This window comes from Neoarius graeffei, chromosome 5 (genome assembly GCF_027579695.1).
Source record: "Neoarius graeffei isolate fNeoGra1 chromosome 5, fNeoGra1.pri, whole genome shotgun sequence".
NCBI lineage: Eukaryota > Metazoa > Chordata > Actinopteri > Siluriformes > Ariidae > Neoarius > Neoarius graeffei.
Genome location: NC_083573.1, coordinates 15,939,887 through 15,963,642, shown reverse-complemented (window position 1 = coordinate 15,963,642; position 23,756 = coordinate 15,939,887). Strand labels below are relative to the sequence as shown.

At 42.0% G+C, this 23,756-nt stretch overlaps 1 protein-coding gene across 5 annotated transcripts in view; it reads right to left on the bottom strand.

The window, feature by feature from the left end:
* Positions 1-2,172: 2,172 nt before the first annotated feature.
* znf1035 (zinc finger protein 1035) overlaps positions 2,173-23,756 on the bottom strand; it is a 140,311-nt gene continuing 118,727 nt past the window's right edge. For all 5 annotated transcript variants that reach the window (XM_060921277.1, XM_060921276.1, XM_060921273.1 and 2 more), the window contains 2 exons: positions 11,048-11,112; positions 2,173-10,953 (listed from right to left, as the gene is read on the bottom strand). In XM_060921277.1, coding sequence (XP_060777260.1) covers positions 3,028-10,854 — 7,827 coding nt within the window. In that variant the 5' untranslated portion in view covers positions 10,855-10,953; positions 11,048-11,112 and the 3' untranslated portion in view covers positions 2,173-3,027. The remainder of the gene's footprint in view (positions 10,954-11,047; positions 11,113-23,756) is intronic.

Genomic DNA, 23,756 nt, shown 5'->3' with positions numbered 1-23,756 from the left:
GCCATCACTGTGCATTTTGTTGCAGACATATGAAAACTCTGCATGTGTGTACACACAGGAAAGCTAAGATGACTTAAGATTACAGCGTGAGAAAGATAAGGAGGAGACATGTATAGTTTTGTACATATATAAATGTACATTTTCACACCACAGAAAAAAACACAGTCTTTGTATCTCTCATCCGTCAAGCAGTCATGGCATTTGCAACATGCACATCACCTTTGAACATTTGATGAATATATGACACGTGACTGCATTATTGGGTGGCGGGATGTCCTGGGTTGCGGAATCACACGTGCGAGGGCCCGTCAAGGCCGCTAGCAGCTTTAATTAATTTTGTTTTTACTATTAGAAGGTCCCGCTTCCCAATTCGTATGATGTCTAGGACACCACATGGCTTATACCCATACAGTAATTCAAATGGGCTTGCAGAACCTCTTGTATTGCAAATAACAGGAGCTTGAGCCATTCATCCCAGTTACGTGCGCCTTCACTCAAAAGTTTTGAATTGGTTTTTAAGGGTTCAGTTAAATTGGTTGACCAAGCCATCTGCCTGTGCATGATAAACACTTGTGCAGATTGATTTAACCCCCAGTAACTTGTAGCGTTTGCAAAGGGTGAGTGACAATCGTAATGTCCTGGTTAGTCAGGATTTCTTTCAGAATCTCAACTCGGGAGATGATTTTAAACAGTGCCTCTGTGACATTACATGTAGAAATGCGACAGCGGTACTGCTTCCGGGTCTCATTGCATAATCCACTATGACTAAAATAAAGTGATACCCTTGTGCAGACCAATCTAATGTCTCAACGAGATCCATCCCAATTCATCTGAAAGGGGTCTCAATTAGGGGTAGAGGACACAATGGCACTTTTGGGGCGGGCCACTAGATTCACCAGCTGGCATTTGCAACATGTCACACCACCTGTGGACATCCCCCACAAATCCCTGGCCAATAGAAATGGGCCAGGAGACAAGTCAGTGTTTTATCTTGCCCTGGGTGTCCTGCCACAGAATTATAATGAGCTGCATGGAATACAAGTTCCCTGTGGCTCTTCCTTGACCAACTGTCACTTTTTCACCAGTGCGAGTGTTCTGCATCACTAGATACACCCCATCCTTAATTATTGAAAAGTACAGGCAGACAAGTGCAACGTTGGGCTAGAGAGTGTTTGACCGTTGACTACTTTCACTTGGTCAAAAGCGTGCCGCAGAGTCTCATCCTGCCCTTGCTCGAGGGGGAAATCCTCTTGGGAATCCCTGAGTGACAGAGGGCAGGGGTGCTCCCCACTCTCCAGGTCACTATGATAGTCAAGAGAGGTGGAACACTGAAACAGGCAGTTACTTACTTTGGGGTCTCTTTTATTTTAGCTTTTCAGCTTGAAACTTAAACCATTCTCACACGCATGCAGGGAAGTTCTCTCCCTCTCGGTTTCCTCTCTCCATATAAACCCCCAGCTGTCACTGCAAGACACATACATACACCATTAATTTGACAGTATATGGTAGTGCCTCTGGTGAGTGTATGCAGCTAGTTGGCACATGCTAACAAAGCCAATATGAAGCCAAGCACAGTGGACAGCAACCAACCAATTTGTATACTTTTTTCACTTTACTAAAATAGTTCATTTTAAAAGACATTCAAATAATTAAAATCATATGCCAAAGGAAATTGTGCATTGTGAGCTATACATTTTAGTTACTACCCTTTCTCATTGGAACTAAACTCTGGAGGGATACTACACTCCCACAAGTGACAACAGTAGTGGTCACTCCATGCCCACAAGAGACACTACAGGCAAAATGAGCAACTTGTCAGCTAGTGTCAACACAGCGGCAGGAGTTACTCAGACAGCTTTTTACTACCACACATTGTCCTTTTTTCCTTTTAGGTAGATGCTTATTGATATCAATAAAAGTTTCATTAGCTTCACCTCCCTGGTCAAGTTTTAGTCTACTGTTACTGGCAATATCATCCTCTTCCAAAGTGGTTTGGCATTTTACTTTTGTTTAAAAAAAAAAAAAGTGTATAAAAATGTTAGGATTTGGAAGGGTACTTTGATCCTATTAGAAGAATTATACCCTGACTTTTTTTTTTTTAAAAGCAATCCACAACTTTCAAAATCAAACATTTCAGTCATTGAATGTGACAGATAGACCACCAATGACCGCTATATTCAAATGACTTTATTGTCAATGTCTGAAAATCGAACACCATAACTGTCTTAAAAATGTTAAAAAAGTTACATATGAATACATTGAGATATATACAAACAAATGTCACTTACCATGTTGAGTAACATGAAGTGCTTAGTAGGCGCGCTTAATCACCCATTAAGCAAATGAAAGTAATCAATCATTAACCAACAAAACTAAAATATTCCTAAAAAAAAAGTCAAGACTAAGAATCACATCTGAACATACAAAGGCATATACACAATTCTAACAATCCTATCAATTTAATGTCAATTTGTTTTTTTTTTAACCATGGGTATTAGATGTGTAAAACCAGTCATCAGGACATGACACAAGTACTATAAAATGAATTAAACAACTCAGGTCTGCAAATTAAAAAAAAGTTAACTGAAAACCTATCTAATAATAAAAGACCGTTTTGAATAAATACAAAAAAGTAACAGTTTATGGATGGATAGTTAAATCTGTTTTATAAACCCCATTGATAATATTTGGTAGTGATGTAATATGTATACAGCAATTCCCATCAGTTATTCTTAGCATGCAAATTTTCCCAATCAGTTTCTTAATTTTACAGCAATAATTTACATTTATTTGGAGGTTTCTATAAACACTAGAAATTCAGTAAGTAATTCTCTGAACTGCAGTAGTAAAAACAATCTGCTTATGTACATGGAGTACTGAAATGAGAAACCTAGTAAAACAAGCATATGACTTAACATGGAAAAGCATGAACCCACAACGAGTCAAGAAACTATACAGTTTAAATGTGTTCAGAAAACTGAATGACTAAGAATCACCTGCATTGCAGGAAATACTCTACAGTACACTCTACTCAATAACTGGGCTTTGAAAGAGAATGTCAGATGGTGACTGGGACTGGAAAGAATCTGTTGAAGTCCCATGAGTTTGCTGATGTTCTTCTAAAAGATGAAGAAAAGCAAATGCTTTATCACACTCCGTGCACTCATAGACAACTTGTCCAACGTGAGTTTCCTGGTGTTGTTGCAGCTGAGAAAGCAGGCTGAAAGATTTATAGCACATATCACATCTGTGGTCACCACTTATTTCACTAAAGGCTTGCAATTCAGGATGTTTCTGTTCATGCCTTGAAAGATCATATGGTGATCTATATGATTTCTCACAAACTGAGCAGTGATATTTACGCTGTGCATCATGGGATTTATGGTGGGACAAAAGTGACTGTTCTGTTTTGAAGGAATTGGAGCACAAATCACATTGATAGGGCCGCTCACTGTGTATTTGCTGATGCTGTGTAAGATACTTCTTTTTGGCAAAGCCTTTTCCACAAACCAGACACTTGAAAGGACGGTCAAATTCATGCAACTTTTGGTGCTCCTGTAAACTGATGTTGGAAGCAAATCGTTTGTTACAGGTAGGACAATTATAAAAGTCTTCTCCAACATCAACCTCCTCCTCCTCCTCATTATTTTTAGTGAGTACTTCAGAAGAATTTTCTAAAGATCTCTTATCAGTGGTTGACAAATGTTTTTGGTGAACACAATAATGTTGGCGAAAGGCATCGCTTCCAAGGAAGCTCTTTCCACATTCTGTACACTCATACTGTGTAGCTGCAGACAAATGGCACTGTTCATGTTTCTCAAGTTGTTGTTTAGTTGAGAATGTCTTGTTACAAACATTGCACATGTTTGCATGAACAGAAAGGTGATTTGCCAGTTCCAACACTTGAGAGAAACTCTCGGGACAAATTGGGCATCTGTAGATTTTGTCCTGATTTGAATCATCAGCATTTGATATCTTAACTTCATCGTCGACTTGAGATTTAGAAGATTCTTCACCACCATGTGTTTGCAAATGGGTCAGGAAGTGATGGCGGTGGCTAAAGCTCATGTGACAACTATTACACTGAAAGGACCGTGTTCCAGATAACTGATGAGTAAGCTGATGTTTTTTAAGGTGAGAACCATGCAAGAAATGTTTGTTACAATCTTTACACGAATATGGGCGCTCTTTTGCTGGATTACAGCCATGCTCTGAGAGCTGCTCAGGATCTTGAAATCGCACCTGGCAAATTTCACAGCGATATCTGTATTGCTGAACAGAACTTAACGAGTGGCTGACAGACACTGGTGGAGATGAAGTCTGCTTTGCTGGTGGAATTAAAGGAGGGAGCTCCTCTTCGGTCTCCGTGTGGATTTTCCGGTGCTCTGCTCGGCTTGATTTGCAGGAAAAGTTTTTGTGGCAAAGATCACAGGGAAAATTTTCATCACGATGAGTGATCATATGTTCTGTCAGTTGTGAAGATCGTGTGAAACTTAAAGGACATTTTGTGCATCGATGGGGATGTTTTCTAACATGAGTGTGCTTATGTTTGCGCAATGCAAAGAGTGAAACAAAACCTTTACCACACATTTGACACTGAAATTCAGATTTGTGACTGCGCTGATGCTGCTGCAAATTTACAAGCTGAACAAAGCATTTGCCACATTCTTCACATTCATAGGGCTTTTCACCAAGATGGCATCTCTGATGATCCTCAAGACTTTCTGAGGTCAGGAATGTTTTACCACAGACATGACAGGGAAAATAAGGAGCAGAGTCAGTGTCATCACTACTAACATCTTTTTCATCTGCATCACTTCCATCCGATTCATGGTTGCTCAACTGATGTTCGGTGGTAGCACTTTTAAGGTCATCAATGCTTTTTGAACGCCCTTTATGTTTAATCCTGCAGTGTTTCATATACGACCTTCTGATGGTGTAAATTTTATTACAGGGATGGCAAGTAAATACTGTAGGAGACATCTCATCAGTTTTCAGAGCAGGCTCGATTGTTTTGAGTGGGTCATTAGAGTGAGAATGCCTTTGGTGAGTACTCAAGGATTTAGAAGTCCAAAACCTCAACTTGCATGTGCTACAAACAAATGGCCGATTAGGGTCATGACAAGATCTGTGTATGTCCAAGTCAGAGGGATAGCGAAAGCTTCTAAAGCATTCAGGGCAGGTATTCTTAACCGTTTCTTGATGCTGGAGCTTCACATGTCTTTGCAGCATGCCTGCTTGATCAAAGGTCTTGCCACAAATCTGACAGCGGTGGCTTTTGCCTAACCTACGCTCTTGGTCTTCACGGCCATGAGCCTCAAGATGACTTATGAGCACAAGCCCATCTGTAAAACTTTGCTCGCATTCGGAGCACTGATATTTGTGAACAACTGCATCTCCTTTGTCAGCATTTCCTTTATCCTGGTCTTTACATGAAAACTGTGTCTGGAGTACACCAGTTCCTGTTGTGTTGGAGCCTTTATTAAAGACTAGGACTTTATCATTGAGTGTACCCTCCAATTCTGATGAAACTGCATCTTGTGTGTTTTCTTTTTTTGTAGTTTCCAAACCCTTACACTTTCTCATGTGCTTCTGTTGTACATTATTGCTCCAAAAGCCCTTGTTACATTTTTGACAAGAAAGAGGGTATATTGTTGTATGGGTACGCATATGCATACCTAGTCCACCATTAGTTATAAACCTCATGTTGCACTGCTCACACTCAAATGGTTTCTCCCTTTCACCATCAGTATTATCATGCACATTGCTGGCATATATTTGATGGCTGCTTTGCAAGTTCTCAGTATCGTCATCTATTGGTTCCTCCTTAATGTGCAAATTACTAGATAACTGCTCATACTCAAGGACATCTGACTGCTGTAGACCATCAGAGCTGTGTTGTGTTAAAATATGCTGCTGAAGCTGGGAGAACAACAAAAAATGGTCATTACAGTTGACACACGAAAACACCTTGACCTTTGAAGGGCTGGAAATACTGTTTACACTTACAGGGCAGTCAGTGGACTTTAAGCTGATGATACATTTGTTTAGATGCATTTCAAGAGCCTCCTGAGTAAACAAACCACCACATCTCTCACACAGCACTTCAGGACCTTCTCTTTTCCCATTGCATTTAGACAAGTGCCGTTTTAAATAGTCTTTTCTGATGAAACGCTCATCACAACTTGCACATCCAAATGGCTTTTCCCCTGTATGAAGACGAGTATGCAATTTTAATTGTGTTAAGGTTTTAAAGCGGCGAGGACAATACTCACACTGGTACTTCCATTTATTGGAGTAGTGCCCCTCTATACGTTGCATGAGTTTAGAGGTTTCTCTGCAAGACTGCACTGAAGTAGTATTCAACTTGGTTGGTAATTGCTCTGGTTCCAAGCACTCTGCTGAGGTCATCCTGCAGTTCACCCTGATGCCGTGTCTCCTCAGACTGTCCTTAGAGGTAAACCCAGTACCACAGTTTTTACAGGAAAATGGTTTGAAAGTAGAATGTAGCATGGAAGTGTGCCTTGTTAAGTTGCTGTGTGTAGAAAAGGTCTTTGAACAACTACTGCATTCAAACACCTCACAATGTGGCTGTTGCTTTGCTTGAGAGCCAACATGGTCAAAAGCAACCTGTTCGAGATGCACCTCAAGTTGTTGCTTTTTGCCTCTACATCGTGTCTGATGATGTTTCAGATGATCGTATCGAGAAAAACAATTTTCACATGTTTTACAACGATATGGCTTGACTTCTGTGTGAGTAAGAATGTGCCTTCTGAGATATCTAGGTTTTGTAAAGGTTTTTGTGCAAAAATTGCACTTCAACTGCTCACCATTTTCTCCTATGATTACTGTGCATTCTTTTAAACTGGCAGCACAATCTGGCATGATCTTGGTTTCTTCAGATTCATTCAGTTGCTTTGCTTCAGACTGCTTCAACACACCATCACATAAGGCCTCGTGCTGTTGACAGATGCTCTGATTGTCAGATTTCTGACCAACATTCTTAAATGCCAACTCTTTTTTTCCCAAATGAGAATTAAGATGTCTTAGTAAGTAAGATTTGTACTGGAAACCTTTAGGGCAATGCGGGCATTGCAACTTAAAATTGGCCTTGATACGTGTCCCCATTTCTTTTGATACTCTGCACGTTCTGTTTCCAACAACTAAATTGGTACTTTTGCATTCACTTCTTTGTGCATTTCCAGATTTTTCACTTTTGAGCGTCTCTCCAGCAGTGGATTCTTTGATGCTGCAGCGTTTACGATGTCCACAGATCTTGTTCTTTTTGTAATATTTCCCACACTTTAAACATGGCACAAGGCTGTTAGCCAAGTGAGCTCTTTCATGCATTTTCAAATTACCTGACATGTTAAATATGTGTGGGCAGTATGAACATGCAAATTTTTTTTGAACTTTTTCTGACTTAGATGCTGCTTTTATTTCACATTTCTCATGCGTTTGTGCTGCGGTTGATTGAGAGAGGTTTTTTTCTGGCAATCCCTTGCATTTCTCTTCATGAAATCTGAGGGGTTCCTTCCGGTGAAAATGTATTCCACAGGTCTTGCAGGGAAAAGGTTTTTCACCAGTGTGCAGACGGATATGCCGAATCAGTGCAGTTCGGCTTGTGAAGTTATTCTTACAAAATGGACATTTGGAAACAGAAGGTTTTGGAATGTGAGTTAAACAGTGCTCACTCAGTGTTTTGGAATCAACAAATTCTTTTTGGCATACTTCACAACAAAAGGATTCTTTGAATTCTTTTACTTTTTCATCTGCAGAGTTTTTGGAGAACGTTTCAGCAGGCAGAGATGACTTCAGTATGGCTTCTTTCTTTGCATGACTTGCAACATGTCGGAGCAAGAATACAGGAAACTTGAATTGCATTGGACAATCAGGGCACTGAAGCATGCCCTTTTTTATGTGGGATTGTCTATGTTTCAACAAATCTCCAATAGTGGGCACAATTTTCTTACAGACAGAACACTGTATCCTTCGCTTGTGAACATTTTTGTGAGTTATTAAGTGTCCACGCCTTCCAAAGTTTTTACCACAGTCCAAGCAGTGGAAGGGTTTCTTTCCCCCATGTAGCTGCAAATGAGTCTTCAAGGAGTCACTTGAATTGAAGCATTTATCACAGAAATTGCAAAGGAAAGATTGACTAGTGACCGCATCAGAAGGCATTTGGCTTGAACACTCTTGACTTTGAGGTCTCTCGTTATTGGAGTCCGAGCCTTTCACATCAGGGAGGCTGTCATTTTTGTCCACTGGTACTATAGAATGCTGAAGCAATGAGTGCTTTTTCATGTGTCTATAGACTCCAGATTTATGCGCAAATGAAGCTGCACATACCTTGCATTTATAGCATGCCAAATTCTCTGTGGGCAGCACTTGCTTTTCATAGTTTTCTTCTTCGGCATTTTCCTCGGCCAGTTTCTTTTTGTCCGCGTTCCTCAGTAATTTATATTGCTGAAAGCAAGTTTTTTTAATATGTCTATTCCGATTAGAAGCCAGGGAAAATGTTTCAGTGCATAAGGGACATTTATATCTGTTTCCCACTTTTCCTTTCGCCATTTGCATATATTCTTTCAAACATCGCTGTCGCATGTGTCGAGTTCGGTTGTAGGAGTACCTAAAAATCTGTGGACAGGTGGGGCATACAAATCTACCAAAAATTCTACCTGTAATAGATGGTTTAGAAATGTGTTGCTTTGTGACGTTTCCAGAACACGGCTCCTTTCTGTGTTTGTCAAGATTCCAGGAATATTTAAAAACCTTCTGACACTTGCTGCATTTAAAAGGCTTTGTACCTGTGTGCCATCTAAGGTGTCCTTTCAGTTGTGCTCTAAGTTTGAAACTTTTCCCACAAACAGGGCAATTAATTTTTTGTGGAGACCACTGTTTCTTGTTTATGTCTACAAGTTTTACAAAACAATCATGAAGCCCAAGCTGGCAACCATCAACTCCAACTGTAAAGGCTGGTTTAGCTGGATTTTTTTGGTCCATTTCTGAACATTTTTTCCTTGGTTCACTGGGGTCCAGTATCAAAGGATTGCATCTGACTTTTCGTTTGTGAGCGTTAAGTTTTTTTGCATGAGGAAAGTATAAGCCACAACAATTACACCTATGCTGTGTCACAGTTCTGTGTCTTTGCTCATGGTCTTGATGGTAAGACATTTTAACAAATGGTTTTTGGCAGTACATACATAGGTATGTTACCTTAAACTTGTCAGTCAGTTGCTTAGTAGTTGACAGTATTGTATCAGACTGCTGCACATCTTTTGGCCCGATTTGCTCACACAAATGTTGTGCTGCCATTGCTCCATTAGAAAAATAGGCACCACAGGTAAGGCAATACTGAAATGTATGCTTTGAATGTTTGCAATGGTGGTGTTCAATAAGTTCATCTAAATTCTGCGTGTTCTTCTGGCACACAGAACAAACGTACATGTTTCCATCTTTAGCAATACACTTGGTTCTCTTCATAAGGACTACAGGCTGGAGTTTTCTCATCAACTTCTTGGATGACAATAAGGAAGCCATGTTTTTAATTCCAGTGTCATATGTAATTTCAGTTCTTGCTAAGCTCCCAATGCTCTGGTCTTCCATAGCGTCATTTTCCTGTCCCGGTTCCAGAGACACAAAAGTACTACGGTCAGTACCTGGTATAGGGGGTTCCTGCAGGCAATCTTCTGCTGTCACTTTTATCTGACCTCTGGGTACAGATTCAAGTGCAGATCTTACAAGAACCGGGGATTGTGGATGATTAACCTCACAATTCTGGGAGAGCCGAGTCATACTCTCCGGCAACGAAATATCTGCAGCATTTTGATCCAATTTTGTATGGTCCAAACTGCTCAAACCAAGACATGACTGTAAAAATTCAAAACTGCTGCGTTCAACCTCTTGACTGCTCTTTGTCTGGTCATACTCTGGCTCATTATCATGAGCAGTGTTAACATTATGCTTTAATTCACATTCTGGAGTATTATTTTTGATCTCACAAATGTTACTGATCCCTTTTAATTGGTAATCATTTTGTACATGTATGCTTCCAGTACAAATAGCATTCTTCTCATTTTCTATATTCTGCTTTGTGACATTTAAATCCGAGGCACAAACAGGACTTATCGGAGTAGTTGCGTCTTTGCAAATCTGGCTCCTTTCAGTAACACCACAGTCTGTGTTCTGGATAAGAAGTCTTCCTTTCATCTGTTCCTCAGTTTTCAAAGCACTTCCATTTTCATCTTCTGTGGTACTTGGATGTGAGCACTGATATTCAAGATCTAAGAACCTTTCTCCCTGACTATCACAATCCATCACAATATCAAAACTGCCACTTGGTACTTCACCCTCTGTCTCAGGAGAGGCTCTACAGACATCTTGTTTTCCTGTGACTGTGTCACTTGCTGCCCACGCATCATGTCTTCCAGCTTGACAAAAATCTTTTTCCAATTCGTTTTTATCCCTAGAGCTCCCTGTATCCTGACACTCAGAAGACTGGTCAGGGTTTTTTTCCAAGCTGTTCAAAATGTGTCCGAAATCTGCTTCAGAACAGCTGCTAACATCCGAGTAATCCTCCAGATTAGTCACAGTCAATGATGCAGACTCTAGTGCTGTCCCATACAAAGGTTTATCAGGTGCAGGATAATTTTTTGAAAGAGCCATTTGTTCTGGCGTAATGTACCTTGACTGATCTCTCACAGAAAAAACACCATTTTCTCCATCATGCCTTGTTTCAGGATTTGCGTCTCGCATAGAATTTGCCACCAAATTCACACAGTTCAATTCTGATGTGGGAATTTCTACAGAATCCATCATACTTGAAAGGTCATCGTCTTTAGTAAACTGATCCATGTCCAAATTGCTCCTTTGACTTGCTCAACACCCTCCAATCAGACAGTCTTCAAATTCTGTCCATGAGCCATTGTGTTGCATCTTCAGTCAGGAAGTACTCTGCAAAACGATTTACATACATTATTAAACTGTGTCTCACTGTTTTGTTAAATAAATAAATAAATAAATAAAGTAAGTAAGTAAGCAATAGTACCAAATGAGCACAGTAGTCACTGAACTTCATCCAGAGCACATCAGTGGAAGGGTTGCAATTCTCCACTAAGAAAAAGAAAATAAATAAACCCATCTGAATATAATAATTAAAAAAAAGACAAACAGGATACTTGGATAACGTAGTGGTCAGTGTATATTTTCTAATTGATGTTCTGAAAATGACAAGATTTTTGGAAATGAAATACAGCTCTCTTTTGCACATACCTCAGCCAGAAGTAAAAGTTAAAACATTTTAAAATCTAGCTACCCCAAAGGTGAAAAGGGAGAAAACTTAAGGATTTTCATTCCAGTTCGACTGAAGATGATTTTTAGGTTATACAGACCAGCATGGGACCTGCATTATTTACAATGCTCCCAGTGCAAAGATGATCTACAACAGTAGAAGTGAAACAGCAAACTGGTCACAATTTGATTAACTTCATGGTACTGCCTTCATGACTGATTTAAATCTCAATACTTTGAGCAATATGAATCAAGAAGTTTAACAACTGAAAAAATTCTGAATAAGCTATTCATGAATATTTTGTATAAAACAAATTGCTATGAACAGAGGTTCCATATTGTAAACTACTAAACATACAAGTTCACCATATTTTAAAAATACTTTTAGAAATTCTCCCAAATTTACGATTGAATAAACAGTGTCCGACCTAGGGGACAAATCAACTGAAGCAATGAGCTCCGTAGCAGAAAAAGAGCAACATCATCTGCTAAAATGCCCAAGTTCTACAGGCTTTGGTGTTTGTAAGCAACAGAAGAACTCTAACCATTAACTGGGCACATAACCACAATGCATGCTGACTTTCAATCCAGAGATCAGCCTTCCAGGGTTTCCTACAGGTCTGAAATATACTTGTTGGGGTAGCTAATGCAAAGGGCCAGCACAAAAATAGTAAACCAAATTTGACTTATCACACTGGAAACTGCTGTTCTTTAGCAGACTGGTCCACAAGTCGGGGCCATAAGTATTTGGACAGTAACAATTTTTGCAATTTTGCCTCTGTACACCACCATGATGGATTGGAGATGAAGTCAAGATGTGACTGAAGTGGAGACATTCAGCTTCAAGTAATTTAAATACTGCATGAGCAATTTAGGAAATACAGCCATTTTTACATGGCTGGGTTACATTTGTGGGATGACTTGGGTCATTATCCATCTATACTGTGAAGCACAACTCCAGATCTGTTAATTAAATCAAATCATGAAATATTGAGGAAACAAGCCATAACTGTTCATGAAACTGCTCAGTCAGTCAATGGTCTGATTACTTTTGAGTCTGGAGTAAAATATACCCTATTAACTAAAATATTCATTTTATTAAAAAAAAAAAAAAAAAAAAAAAAAAAGGAAGAAAACTTGTAAATAGGCCTTTTAAATTTTTATGAACACTTGTACCATCTCCATTTGCTTTTCCTTTAGCTTTTCAACAGCCTATAAAAAAAAAAAAAAAAAAAAAAAAAAAAGCTCCAATTTCTTGTTAAATCCATTTGTACAATCATAGCAGCTCTTTCCCAATTTAGATCAGTGTTTTTTTTCATGGCACTAGGGTTGTGCTACTTCTACCTAACGTGAATCCACACACTATCCCATGACTGTACATTGTTGAGTGCATTAGTTATTGGTTACATGACCTATGGAACACTTCTAACACCAACCAATTGTGTTTTGCCTATTGTTTTCATGATTAGAATAAGTAGTTTCTCTGTTGCTCGTTAGATTACCTTGTCATGTGCACAACTGTATAAAAACAATGGCAGTGAAATGTGTAGCACAAAACAAAACTCCGTGCAGTACTGTGCATAAACCACTAAAAAAAAAAAACCCAAACAAAACCTAAGTTGGATACATACACAAACATGGGTAAGCTAGTATTGTTAGTTGTAGATTGTAAAGCACACATGTTTCTACTTCAAAGTAGAAAGAATATTAGGAAGTCCCAGATGAATATACCCTGTGATGACAAGCTAGTTGGAGCCAAAGAAAGCGTCAGACTTGGGGGCTGAGCTTGACCAAACACTAAGCGGTGAAAGCATGGGCAAAAGAGTGATACAGAAATCTAATGAGACTCTGAAATTTCTGTACCGACAATCCAAATGCCTGACTCCAACTCAACGTACTCTAGTTTCAGTTCTGGTGCAAAATTACTTTGACTATGCCTGTTCCTCATGGCATTATCCCTTACAGAAAAGAACTAAAGACAAGCTTCAGGTATGCCAAAACAAGCTGATCTGTTTTGTATTGGGTCTCTCCCAGGTCACTCCCACAGTACATTTCCGATTTCAAAAAAAGTGGGTTGGCTCCCTGTCGAAGACTGTCTGGCACATTGGTGTGAACCATTTTTATTTATATATATATATATATATATATATATATATATATATATATATATATATATATATATATTTATATATATATATATCTCTCTGCACCTTATCTTACATCCGATATTGCTCGAATGGCTGACGTATAATCTTACAATACTTGTTTCAGCCAATACAGTTTTAATGATCCCCAAGTTCAATAGTCATGGTCAAAAATCCTTCCTGTTCAATGCTGTGAAACGGTGGAATACAGTCAATTCAGAGCTTTCAGGTGTTTTAAAAGGACTTAAAGGGACTTTAAAAACAACCTGTAATTGTCTTATGCTACAATTCTTAATGTTTCTGTTGATGTCCTAGTCATATGCTTATGAGAGATTTCCATGGTTTGTATTTCTAGTCTGTTTTTCATCTTGTTCCTGCCCATCTTGAAACTTTGCGAGACCACAATGGAAATACAGTGGGGCAAAAAAGTATTTAGTCAGCCACTAATTGTGCAAGTTCTCCCACTTAAAAAGATGAGGCGCCTGCAATTTTCATCATAGGTACACTTCAACTATGAGACACAGAATGGGGGAAAGAAACCAGGAAATCACATTGTAGGATTTTTAATGAATTAATTGGTAAATTCCTTGGTAAAATAAGCATTTGGTCACCTACAAACAAGCAAGATTTCTGGCTCTCACAGACCTGTAACAACTTCTTTAAGAGGCTCCTCTGTCCTCCACTCGTTACCTGTATTAATGGCACCTGCTTGAACTCGTTATCAGTATAAAGGACACCTGTCCACAACCTCAAACAGTCACACTCCAAACTCCACTATGGCCAAGACCAAAGAGCTGTCAAAGGACACCAGAAACAAAATTGTAGACCTGCACCAGGCTGGGAAGACTGAATCTGCAATAGGTACACAGCTTGGTGTGAAGAAATCAACTGTGGGAGCAATTATTAGAAAATGGAAGACATACAAGACCACTGATAATCTCCCTCGATCTGGGGCTCCATGCAAGATCTCACCCCGTGGGGTCAAAATGATCACAAGAACAGTGAGCAAAAATCCCAGAACCACACAGGGGGACCTAGTGAATGACCTGCAGAGAGCTGGGACCAAAGTAACAAAGGCTACCATCAGTAACACACTACGCCGCCAGGGACTCAAATCCTGCAGTGCCAGACGTGTCCCCCTGCTTAAGCCAGTACATGTCCAGGCCCATCTGAAGTTTGCTAGACAGCATTTGGATGATCCAGAAGAGGATTGGGAGAATGTCATATGGTCAGATGAAACCAAAATAGAACTTTTTGGTAAAAACTCAACTTGTGTTTGGAGGAGAAAGAATGCTGAGTTGCATCCAAAGAACACCATACCTACTGTGAAGCATGGGGGTGGAAACATCATGCTTTGGGGCTGTTTTTCTGCAAAGGGACCAGGACGACTGATCCGTGTAAAGCAAAGAATGAATGGGGCTATGTATCGTGAGATTTTGAGTGAAAACCTCCTTCCATCAGCAAGGGCATTGAAGATGAAACCTGGCTGGGTCTTGCAGCATGACAATGATCCCAAACACACTGCCTGGGCAACAAAGGAGTGGCTTCGTAAGAAGCATTTCAAGGTCCTGGAGTGGCCTAGCCAGTCTCCAGATCTCAACCCCATAGAAAATCTTTGGAGGGAGTTGAAAGTCCGTACTGCCCAGCGACAGCCCCAAAACATTACTGCTCTAGAGATGATCTGCATGGAGGAATGGGCCAAAATACCAGTAAGTGCGTGAAATCCTTGTGAAGACTTGCAGAAAACGTTTGACCTCTGTCATTGCCAACAAAGAGTATATAACAAAGTATTGAGATGAACTTTTGTTATTGACCAAATACTTATTTTCCACCATAATTTGCAAATAAATTATTTAAAAGTCAGACAATGTGATTTTCTGGATTTTTTTTTCTCATTTTGTCCCTCATAGTTGAGGTATACCTATGATGAAAATTACAGGCCTCTCATCTTAAGTGGGAGAACTTGCACAATTGTTGACTGACTAAAATACTTTTTTGCCCCACTGTAAGTGTATTTTACACTTTGCATAATCCTTGATTTAGTTTCAGTTGTGGTGTGTATGTATACAGTATAGCTGATTTGCATGTTATTTTACCTCAATAAATAAATTCAAATCACAAGTGACCGATGGTGCTCAAGCCTCAGTCACTATCCTGATGGCCTGTGGGAAATAACTCAGCTTCTCAGTCCTGGCCATATGGCTATGGAGACATTTGCCTAAATGTAGCCACTGGAAAAAGTTTACTGTGCAGGCGGAAGGTGTCCGTGATTATACACTTCGCCCTGGACTTGCAACCGTGTGTATAGATGTCAGACAGACATGGTAGTGGAGTTTTTGTGATGTATGCAGCACATCATACCACTCTTTGAAGTGCTTTATGGTCTTGTGAGCTGCAGTTGCCAAACCAAGTGGTGAAGCAGCTTGCAAGTAGTGACTCAATGGTGACATTATAGAAAGCTCTCAGAACAGTGGGAAAGATCTTAAATTTCCTCAGTATACTTGAGGTAGTATAGGCGTTGTCTCGCCTTCAGCATCAGGGTGGAGTTGTGATAAGTCCAGGTTAGGTCCTCAGGGATATGTACTCCAAGATACCTATAGCTGCTGACTCTGTCCACTGGGGTCTTAAGGTTCCTGAGCAGGGTGTAATTTTTCTGGTCTCTTCCATCTGAAATCCACAGTCATTTCTTTGGTTTTGGAGATGTCAACACCTCCAGGACAGTGTTTCCACCTCATCAAAAGTAAGCAGACTCATCCTCATCGGAGATCAAGCCAACTACGACAGGGTCTACTGCAAATTTCACTATGGTGTTGGAGCCATGCTTGGGCTCGCAGTTGTGTGTGGACAGTGAGTACAGCAGAGGACTCAGGACGCATCCCTGTGGGGTTCCGATGTTAACTCTGCCTCTTAAAGCAGTTGCTACAGCCACCCTTGTATATGTATATACTGTTCACCCTTAGGACATATTTACAAAGAAAAAAAAAAGTCTAAAGACAAGGTTTTGACAAGGTTTTAGACAAGGCGTCATGTCATTATGGCAGGGATGCAAACACAACCATGGTCAAAAAAAAAAGAGTGAGGTAGCGTGGCGACGCGGACCCCCCCACAAAATATCAGTCAGACAAGAGTTTCAACAAAACAGAACATTTATTAATTACTTTTATTAATTCAGTTCCCAATCCCAAAGTCAGTCCATCTTTACTCCTTTTTCTTCCTTTTCTTTGCCACTTCAAGTTTGTGTAGTGCCTTGCGTCTGGCAGCATTCTTTTGCTTGGCTGCATGTCTCAATCTTTGTTTTTCGTCAGCTTGAGCTGTTGCTTTAGATGCCTGGGCACTTTCGCAAGATGTGCTGCAACCAAAATCACTCAGCCTCCTCCGTTTTGCCAACATCTTCCCCTCTCTCTCTTCCTTGTCCTTCCTTCCTGCAGCCCTCATACTCCTACACATTCTCTTATCTACTGGGCCCATCTTGACATCTTCCCTTCTGAACAATTCTGTGGCAACTTTACTTCTCGACTGGTCTGACTCCCACCTATCGAATCAGCAATTTATATACCGTCAGCCCTCCCAAATGTCTCATTTTGAATGCTGGGACCCTCTTTTGACCATTTAGTGAAGTGGTGAATCATGTCAAGCTTTTTAATAGTTTAGAAGTAAGCTAGTTGTCAACATAGCAACACAGTGGGTGCAGGATTGTAACTGAAGCCAAATTACCCAACACTGACACTGTAAATATAGCCAAGTCGGTGGCCAAATCTTAATTAGTTTAACATTAGGCCGCACTCACGGCCCACCTGGCAAACACATGAAACGGAATGACACTTATCAAGGAACGTTATGTTTAAATAAAGACTTCATTACGGTCCATCCCGACACAAAAATTTCGCTTCGCTCTCATTGACTTTGAAAGGAGACGAAATTCACCAATGTTTTTGTTTAATTTAGACAGCCTAAGTGACTAATGTTGTGGCTACCACGAATGTATGTATGCACCACGAACTCATAACACACACATGGGTTACACATTACCATTTGATCACTCGATGTTCTAAAATAGCAGCTAATCGGGTGCTAACGGTTAGCATTTTAACTAAGCCAGACAGCCACAAGCTTTAATAAGACCAATTCTTGCACGTATAGAACGGTATTACGGCACTTAAATATTATCTAGGAACAAAAAAACAATAGTCATTAACCCATGTAGACACTACGTTGAGAACATATACAGTCATCATGCAACTCCTCAAATAACGTTTTTCAGGCGTTTTTTACCCCAAGGATAGGTCATGGCTAATATAGTTAGATGAAGGCGGCTAGGTTACAAGAGACAAAGTTAAAAAATAAATAAATAAATATGCACAATTATTTTAACACTTACGCTTTGATTGTAGACGAGTAAATGACTTCCACTTCAACGCTGATCGTTTACTCCCAGTCACCGAGGCTCCAAAGAAACACACACTAGTAGATGAAATTCAGCAAGTTGATAAATGAACACACCTATCTGAGGAAAAGCCCAGGAGTCACGTTCCTTAGCAACCAGACTGCCCAGCCATTGGTTCCATCCACTGACAGTGTAGCAGCTAGCAGTTTGCAACAGAACGCTGTTGAATATTATAATAGCAGCCAGCAGCTACACTGTCAATCTTACCATCTCTGCTGTAAATGGTTCCATATATCCACCAGGGGGAACCAAACGTTGCATGGTCTGCACAGTACTCTGGTCTATCATTACTACCAGAGTGGATTACCGGAGAGCAACCCCCCCCCAAAAAAACCTCTTCGGATCTGCACGAATTACACAAGTTGCCCAAAATGCCGGGGAAAAAGCGGAATGCGCCGAAAAGCGCGCCGTTTGCACGCTTATGGGATATCCACAGGGTCATCATATGTAGTCATTAAGGGGTAAAGAGTTAAAGATGAGCGTGTCGCAGGTGCATGTTGTGCTGTTATCTTAGTGCTTACATCTGGGTAGCTACTAGACAATCTGTCCATTTGTTTAACTAAATAGTTTCTGCCTGTTTCAATTGTCTCATTGTGCAAGTGATCAACTGCTTTTTTGATTTGCTAATTAGCAGGGCTTTTAGTGTGGTTTCAAGCACTTCTTCCTGAAATCTGTCCTCTTCGACCACTGCCATAATATGTTCATTATACATGTCTACCCAATCCCTGTTTGTGCCTCACCCACAGAAGGTGCTTCCATCGTCATGCCCCCCCCCCACGAGGACAATGCCTCTCCAACCTCATCTACTGCCACAGACACCTTCTGGATCATTGAACTGCCAGTCTGCCACACACAAGACCGAATTCATCTCTGCCTACGCCTCTCTCCTGTCCTTCCACTGATCAAGACCTGGATTTCACCCGACAACACATCTATAGCCCTCTCCATCTACTTCTCTCACACCCGACTGTTTGGTCATGGTAGCGCTACTAGTTTGATCCCCTCAGGTCATGGACATTTTCACCTCTTCATCTCCTCCTTTGAATTTCACCCTTTCAATCACTTCTCCTGTTAACCTGCATCATTGCTGTCCCTCCAGGATGTTTGTGACAAACTGGACATCCTACTCAGCTCCTTCCCACAAGATGGCACCCCCACTGGTGCTCCTGGGAGACGTCAACCTTCACCTAGAAGCCTCCCAGTCTACGGTCTTCCTTCCACTACTCTCTTTTGATCTCTCCCTGCTGCACTCACCTCCAACACAAAGCTGGCCACCTTCTAGTCCTCAGAAACTGCTCCACCTCAGATCCCACAGTTACCCCTTTCCATTTGTCTGACCACCATTTTCCTTCCTTCTTCCTCACCACCCTCGTCTTACCCCACTGTTACAATCCAGCGTAACCTCTGCTCCCTCCCCCTTGCCTCCTCAGTCACTGTTTCCATTCCCCCCTTTGGATCCTTCTCCAATCGTCCCACTGAATCTACTGCATCTTTTCTGTTCTTATCACTTGTTTCCAAGTGAGTAAGATTTTCTCCTCCTAGTTCCGAGATACCTGCAACCCTTCACTCCAGCAGAAGCAGCCTGTGAGCAGTAGAAAGGAAGTGGAGAAAATCTAGGGCCCCAGCTGACCTCTCTCACCACCAGTCCCTCCAAACAGAATTCATAGCTTCACTCATCAGTCCAAAATTCATAACATCTCTAACCCTCAGCAACTTTTTTTCCTCTCCTCAGCTCTCTACCTGCTGCACCCAAGTCCTCAATCACTGCAGAGGACTTTGTGGTCTTCTTTGAGGAAAAGATTACGGGCATCTGTAAATCCTTCACCACCCCCGCCTCCCCTTTCCCACATCCTAGCTCCTGCTCTCTGACCCCCCCCCCATGCTCTTGTCCCCATTTCCGCATCACTCCTGACATCCCCCCCATTTATCACCTCAACTCCTTATCCTCCAGATACTTTCCCTCCAGCTTAAAAATGGGCCCATACCACCCTTCTGCTGAATAAACCCACCCGAGATCCCCCCCGTCATCCAGAACTATTGCTTGGGTTTTCTTCTCCCCCTTCCTATCAAAGACACTTGAACATACTTTTGCGAACCACCTCACCTTCTCCCCCCCCAAACAACCTCCTGGATCCTCGCCAGTCTGGCTTCCAAGCCAGACACTCAACCAAGACCATGCTTCTGTCAGCGAGGCACATCATACAACACACATCTGCTGCCACCTCCTCCTTGGTCCTGATGCTCTTAGAACACTGCTGGATTTGACGCAGATCACCACCCCATTCTTGTCATCCCCATCAACATTGGGGATCTGCAGAACAGCCCTGGATTGGTTCAAGTCCTACATCTCCAGGTCACTTCTACCAGGTTACCTGGGCCTGTACAGTATCAGCATTGTACGGGCCCACTGTTGTCCCTCAAGGTTCGGTCCTTGGTCCACTTCTCCCACTATGCTCACTTCCCCAGCTCAATAGTCTCCACTCATGGTCTATCCTACCACTGGTATGCTGATGACATGCAGTTGTTCCTTTTCCTCCTTTTAAAAAACAGATCTCTACCTGCATCTCTGCTTGCCATCCAGAGCTGGATGGAAACCATCACCTGAAGCTCAACCCAGGCAAAACAGAGATGATCTACATTCGTGCTCCACGCTCTTCACCCCTGGACATTGTCAACTTCCTGGGGGACATCACCGTCATCCAACATGAAGAACCTAGGAGTGGTGTTTGACAACAGACTCCCCTCTTTGATGAAGATCGCTGCAGTGACCCAGACATGCAGACTCCTCCACAACATCTAAAGGATCCATCCTTTCCTCACAACCTACTCTACTCAGCTTCTGGTCCAAGGGCTGATCCTCTCCCGCTTGGACGACTGCAACTCTCCTCACTGACCACCTACCATCTGCCACCAGACCACTAAAAGCCTGCCTGGTTCACAACCTCCCTTGTTCCTCCCATGCTACCCCTCTGCTCACCACCCTCCACTGGCTGCCTGTCCTAGCTCACAAATTTAAGACACTGGTGCTAGCTTATCAGACACAGTCAAGGGGTCAGGTCCAGCATACCTCCAGAGACTGATCAGACCCTACATGCCTGCCAGAGCCCGACACACTGCTGCTACTGGTCGCCTGGCCCCTCCACCTCTCCACTCCCATCCAGTCCACTCAAAACTGCTGCCTGTCCTGGCTTCCCATTGGTGGAATGACCTTCCCATTGAGGTCAGAGCTTCCAACTCCCTGACCACTTTGAAGCGCAGACTGAAGACCCACCTCTTGAGGCTGCACCTCTCCCCCACTTCCCTGTCCACTGTTTTATCACAGTCAGCTTTGCTATCTTGACCAACCCAGGCTGTGTACTGTCTAGCCTGGTCACGATGGTGTTAGCCATTGGGGTTTTTATTTGGCCGTTTGTTATTTCAGACTAGGGGTTATTCAGTCACATATCTATTTGGCACTAGAACTTTGTCTAAAAGTTGTTCAGCACTTCTTGTAGCTGACTTTTGCATTTGTACATCACTCTGGATAAGAATGTCTGTTAAATGCCTATAATGTACATTACTGCACCTTCTGCTGTCTTAACACAACCGCAGCTCAGAAAAACTACTGTCGCACAATATACTGTGACAAGCCTAGTGAAAACGGGGAAAAATGATAATTCTTAAAAAGTTTATGCAATATTTGTGAAATGACATGCAGAAATCCTACACTTCAAAATCACATCTTACTTGCTTAATTTCAAAGCCATCTTTGATGGTGTACAGAGGCAAAAACCACACGCGCAAAATAAGTCACTGTCCAAACACTTCTAGATCTCACTGTATATATTCAATGGCAATTTTCAAAGACAACGCATAGGAAGCAGCATGAGTACAGATGAGACTGTGCCGTCACAGTGTGTGCTCCATTACCAATTAGTTGCCAAACTGCACAGAATGAAACTTGTGCCACACCAGATGCATTACGTGCGTTAGTATTACGTAGCTGAACTGCTGTGGCTGGCATGCACACATTTGTCCACACTGCCAGTGTTGCTGCTTCGGCACTGCGACTGCCAGCCCCATCTTTCAACAGAGTTTGCCTTTGATAATGGCAATCAATAAGACTGATCTTTATTCAGTAAAGATGTCATAAAATAAAAATCCAGATATCAAAAATCTGGTAGGGGATGGCTCAATGTCCAGTTAAATAGGCTCAAAAAAAAAAAAAGGCACATTATTACAGCACATTATGTGCTGACTGGACTCAAGCACTCAATGTCATGGCAACAGTAACAATAACATGCATAATGATTAAGACTGTCTGCAGCATGAAAGCTCTCCGTTTATGTTGTCAGCTATTTGGCCAATCATTCCAGCACAACAGCTGAGTGATTCTATAAATTTGAGGTACATCACATTAACGAAAACAGTGTTCGATTGAGAAAGAACTATCAGTGGTTTAAATTAGCATATTCCTTCAATATACCATATCTGCAATTTGCAAAGCTTACACATTAGCAGCTTCTTTTTTTAGGGAAAGGATGTTTTCTTGACTCAGTTTGTCAACTGTGTTATGAACAAATGTCATGACAGTCATTTGATTAAATCCTGCACTTCAAGTAAAATAATTTTAAGGCTCGAGTCGATATACACACACAATGTTTTTCTCGTCTCGTCTCTCGTCTTGTCTTCTTCCGCTTATCCGGGACCGGGTCGCGGAGGCAGCAGTCTAAGCATGGAAGCCCAAACTTCCCTTTCCCCAGACACCTCGGCCAGCTCCTCAGGAAGAACACCGAGGCGTTCCCAGGCCAGCCGAGAGACATAGTCCCTCCAGCGTGTCCTGGGTCTTCCCCGGGGCCTCCTCCCGGGGGGACATGCCTGGAACACCTCCCCAGGGAGGCGTCCAGGAGGCATCCGAAAAAAGATGCCCGAGCCACCTCAGCTGATTCCTCTCGATGTGGAGGAGCAGCGTCTCTACTCCTCCCAAGTGACTGTGCTTCTCACCCTCTCTCTAAGGGAGCACCCAGCCACCCTGCAAAGGAAACTCATTTCGGCCGCTTGTATCCGCAATCTTGTTCTTTCGGTCATTACCCAAAGCTCATGACCATAGGTGAGATTGACCGGTAAATTGAGAGCTTCGCCTTTTGGCTCAGCTCCTTCACCACGACGGACCGGTAAAGCGACCGCATCACTGCGGAGGCTGCACCGATCCGCCTGTCGATCTCACGCTCCATCCTTCCCTCACTCGTGATCAAGATCCCGAGATACTTAAACTCCTCCACTTGAGGCAGGACTTCTCCACCAACCTGGAGAGGGCAAGCCACCCTTTTCCGGTCGAGAACCATGGCCTCGGACTTGGAGGTGCTGATTCTCATCCCAGCCGCTTCACACTCGACTGCAAACCGCCCCAGTGCATGCTGAAGGTCCTGGTTTGAAGAAGCCAACAGGACGACAACATCTGCAAAAAGCAGAGATGAAATCCTGTGGTTCCCAAACAGGATTCCTTCCGGACCCTGGCTGCGCCTAGAAATTCTGTCCATAAAAATTATGAACAGAACCGGTGACAAAGGGCAGCCCTGCCGGAGTCCAACATGCACTGGGAACAGGTCTGACTTACTGCCGGCAATGCGAACCAGACTCCTGCTCCGTTCGTACAGGGACCGGACAGCCCTTAGCAAAGAGCCCCCAACCCCATACTCCCAAAGCACCCCCCACAGAATACCACGGGGGACACGGTCGAATGCCTTCTCCAGATCCACAAAGCACATGTGGACTGTGTTTTTTTTTTTTTTTTAAACACAATGTTTTTAAAAAATAATTTTAAGAAGTGATTCCTCTCCCGATATACATCTGATAAGTTCAGAATGATCATTAAGGATAGTAATTTGTTAAATCTACCA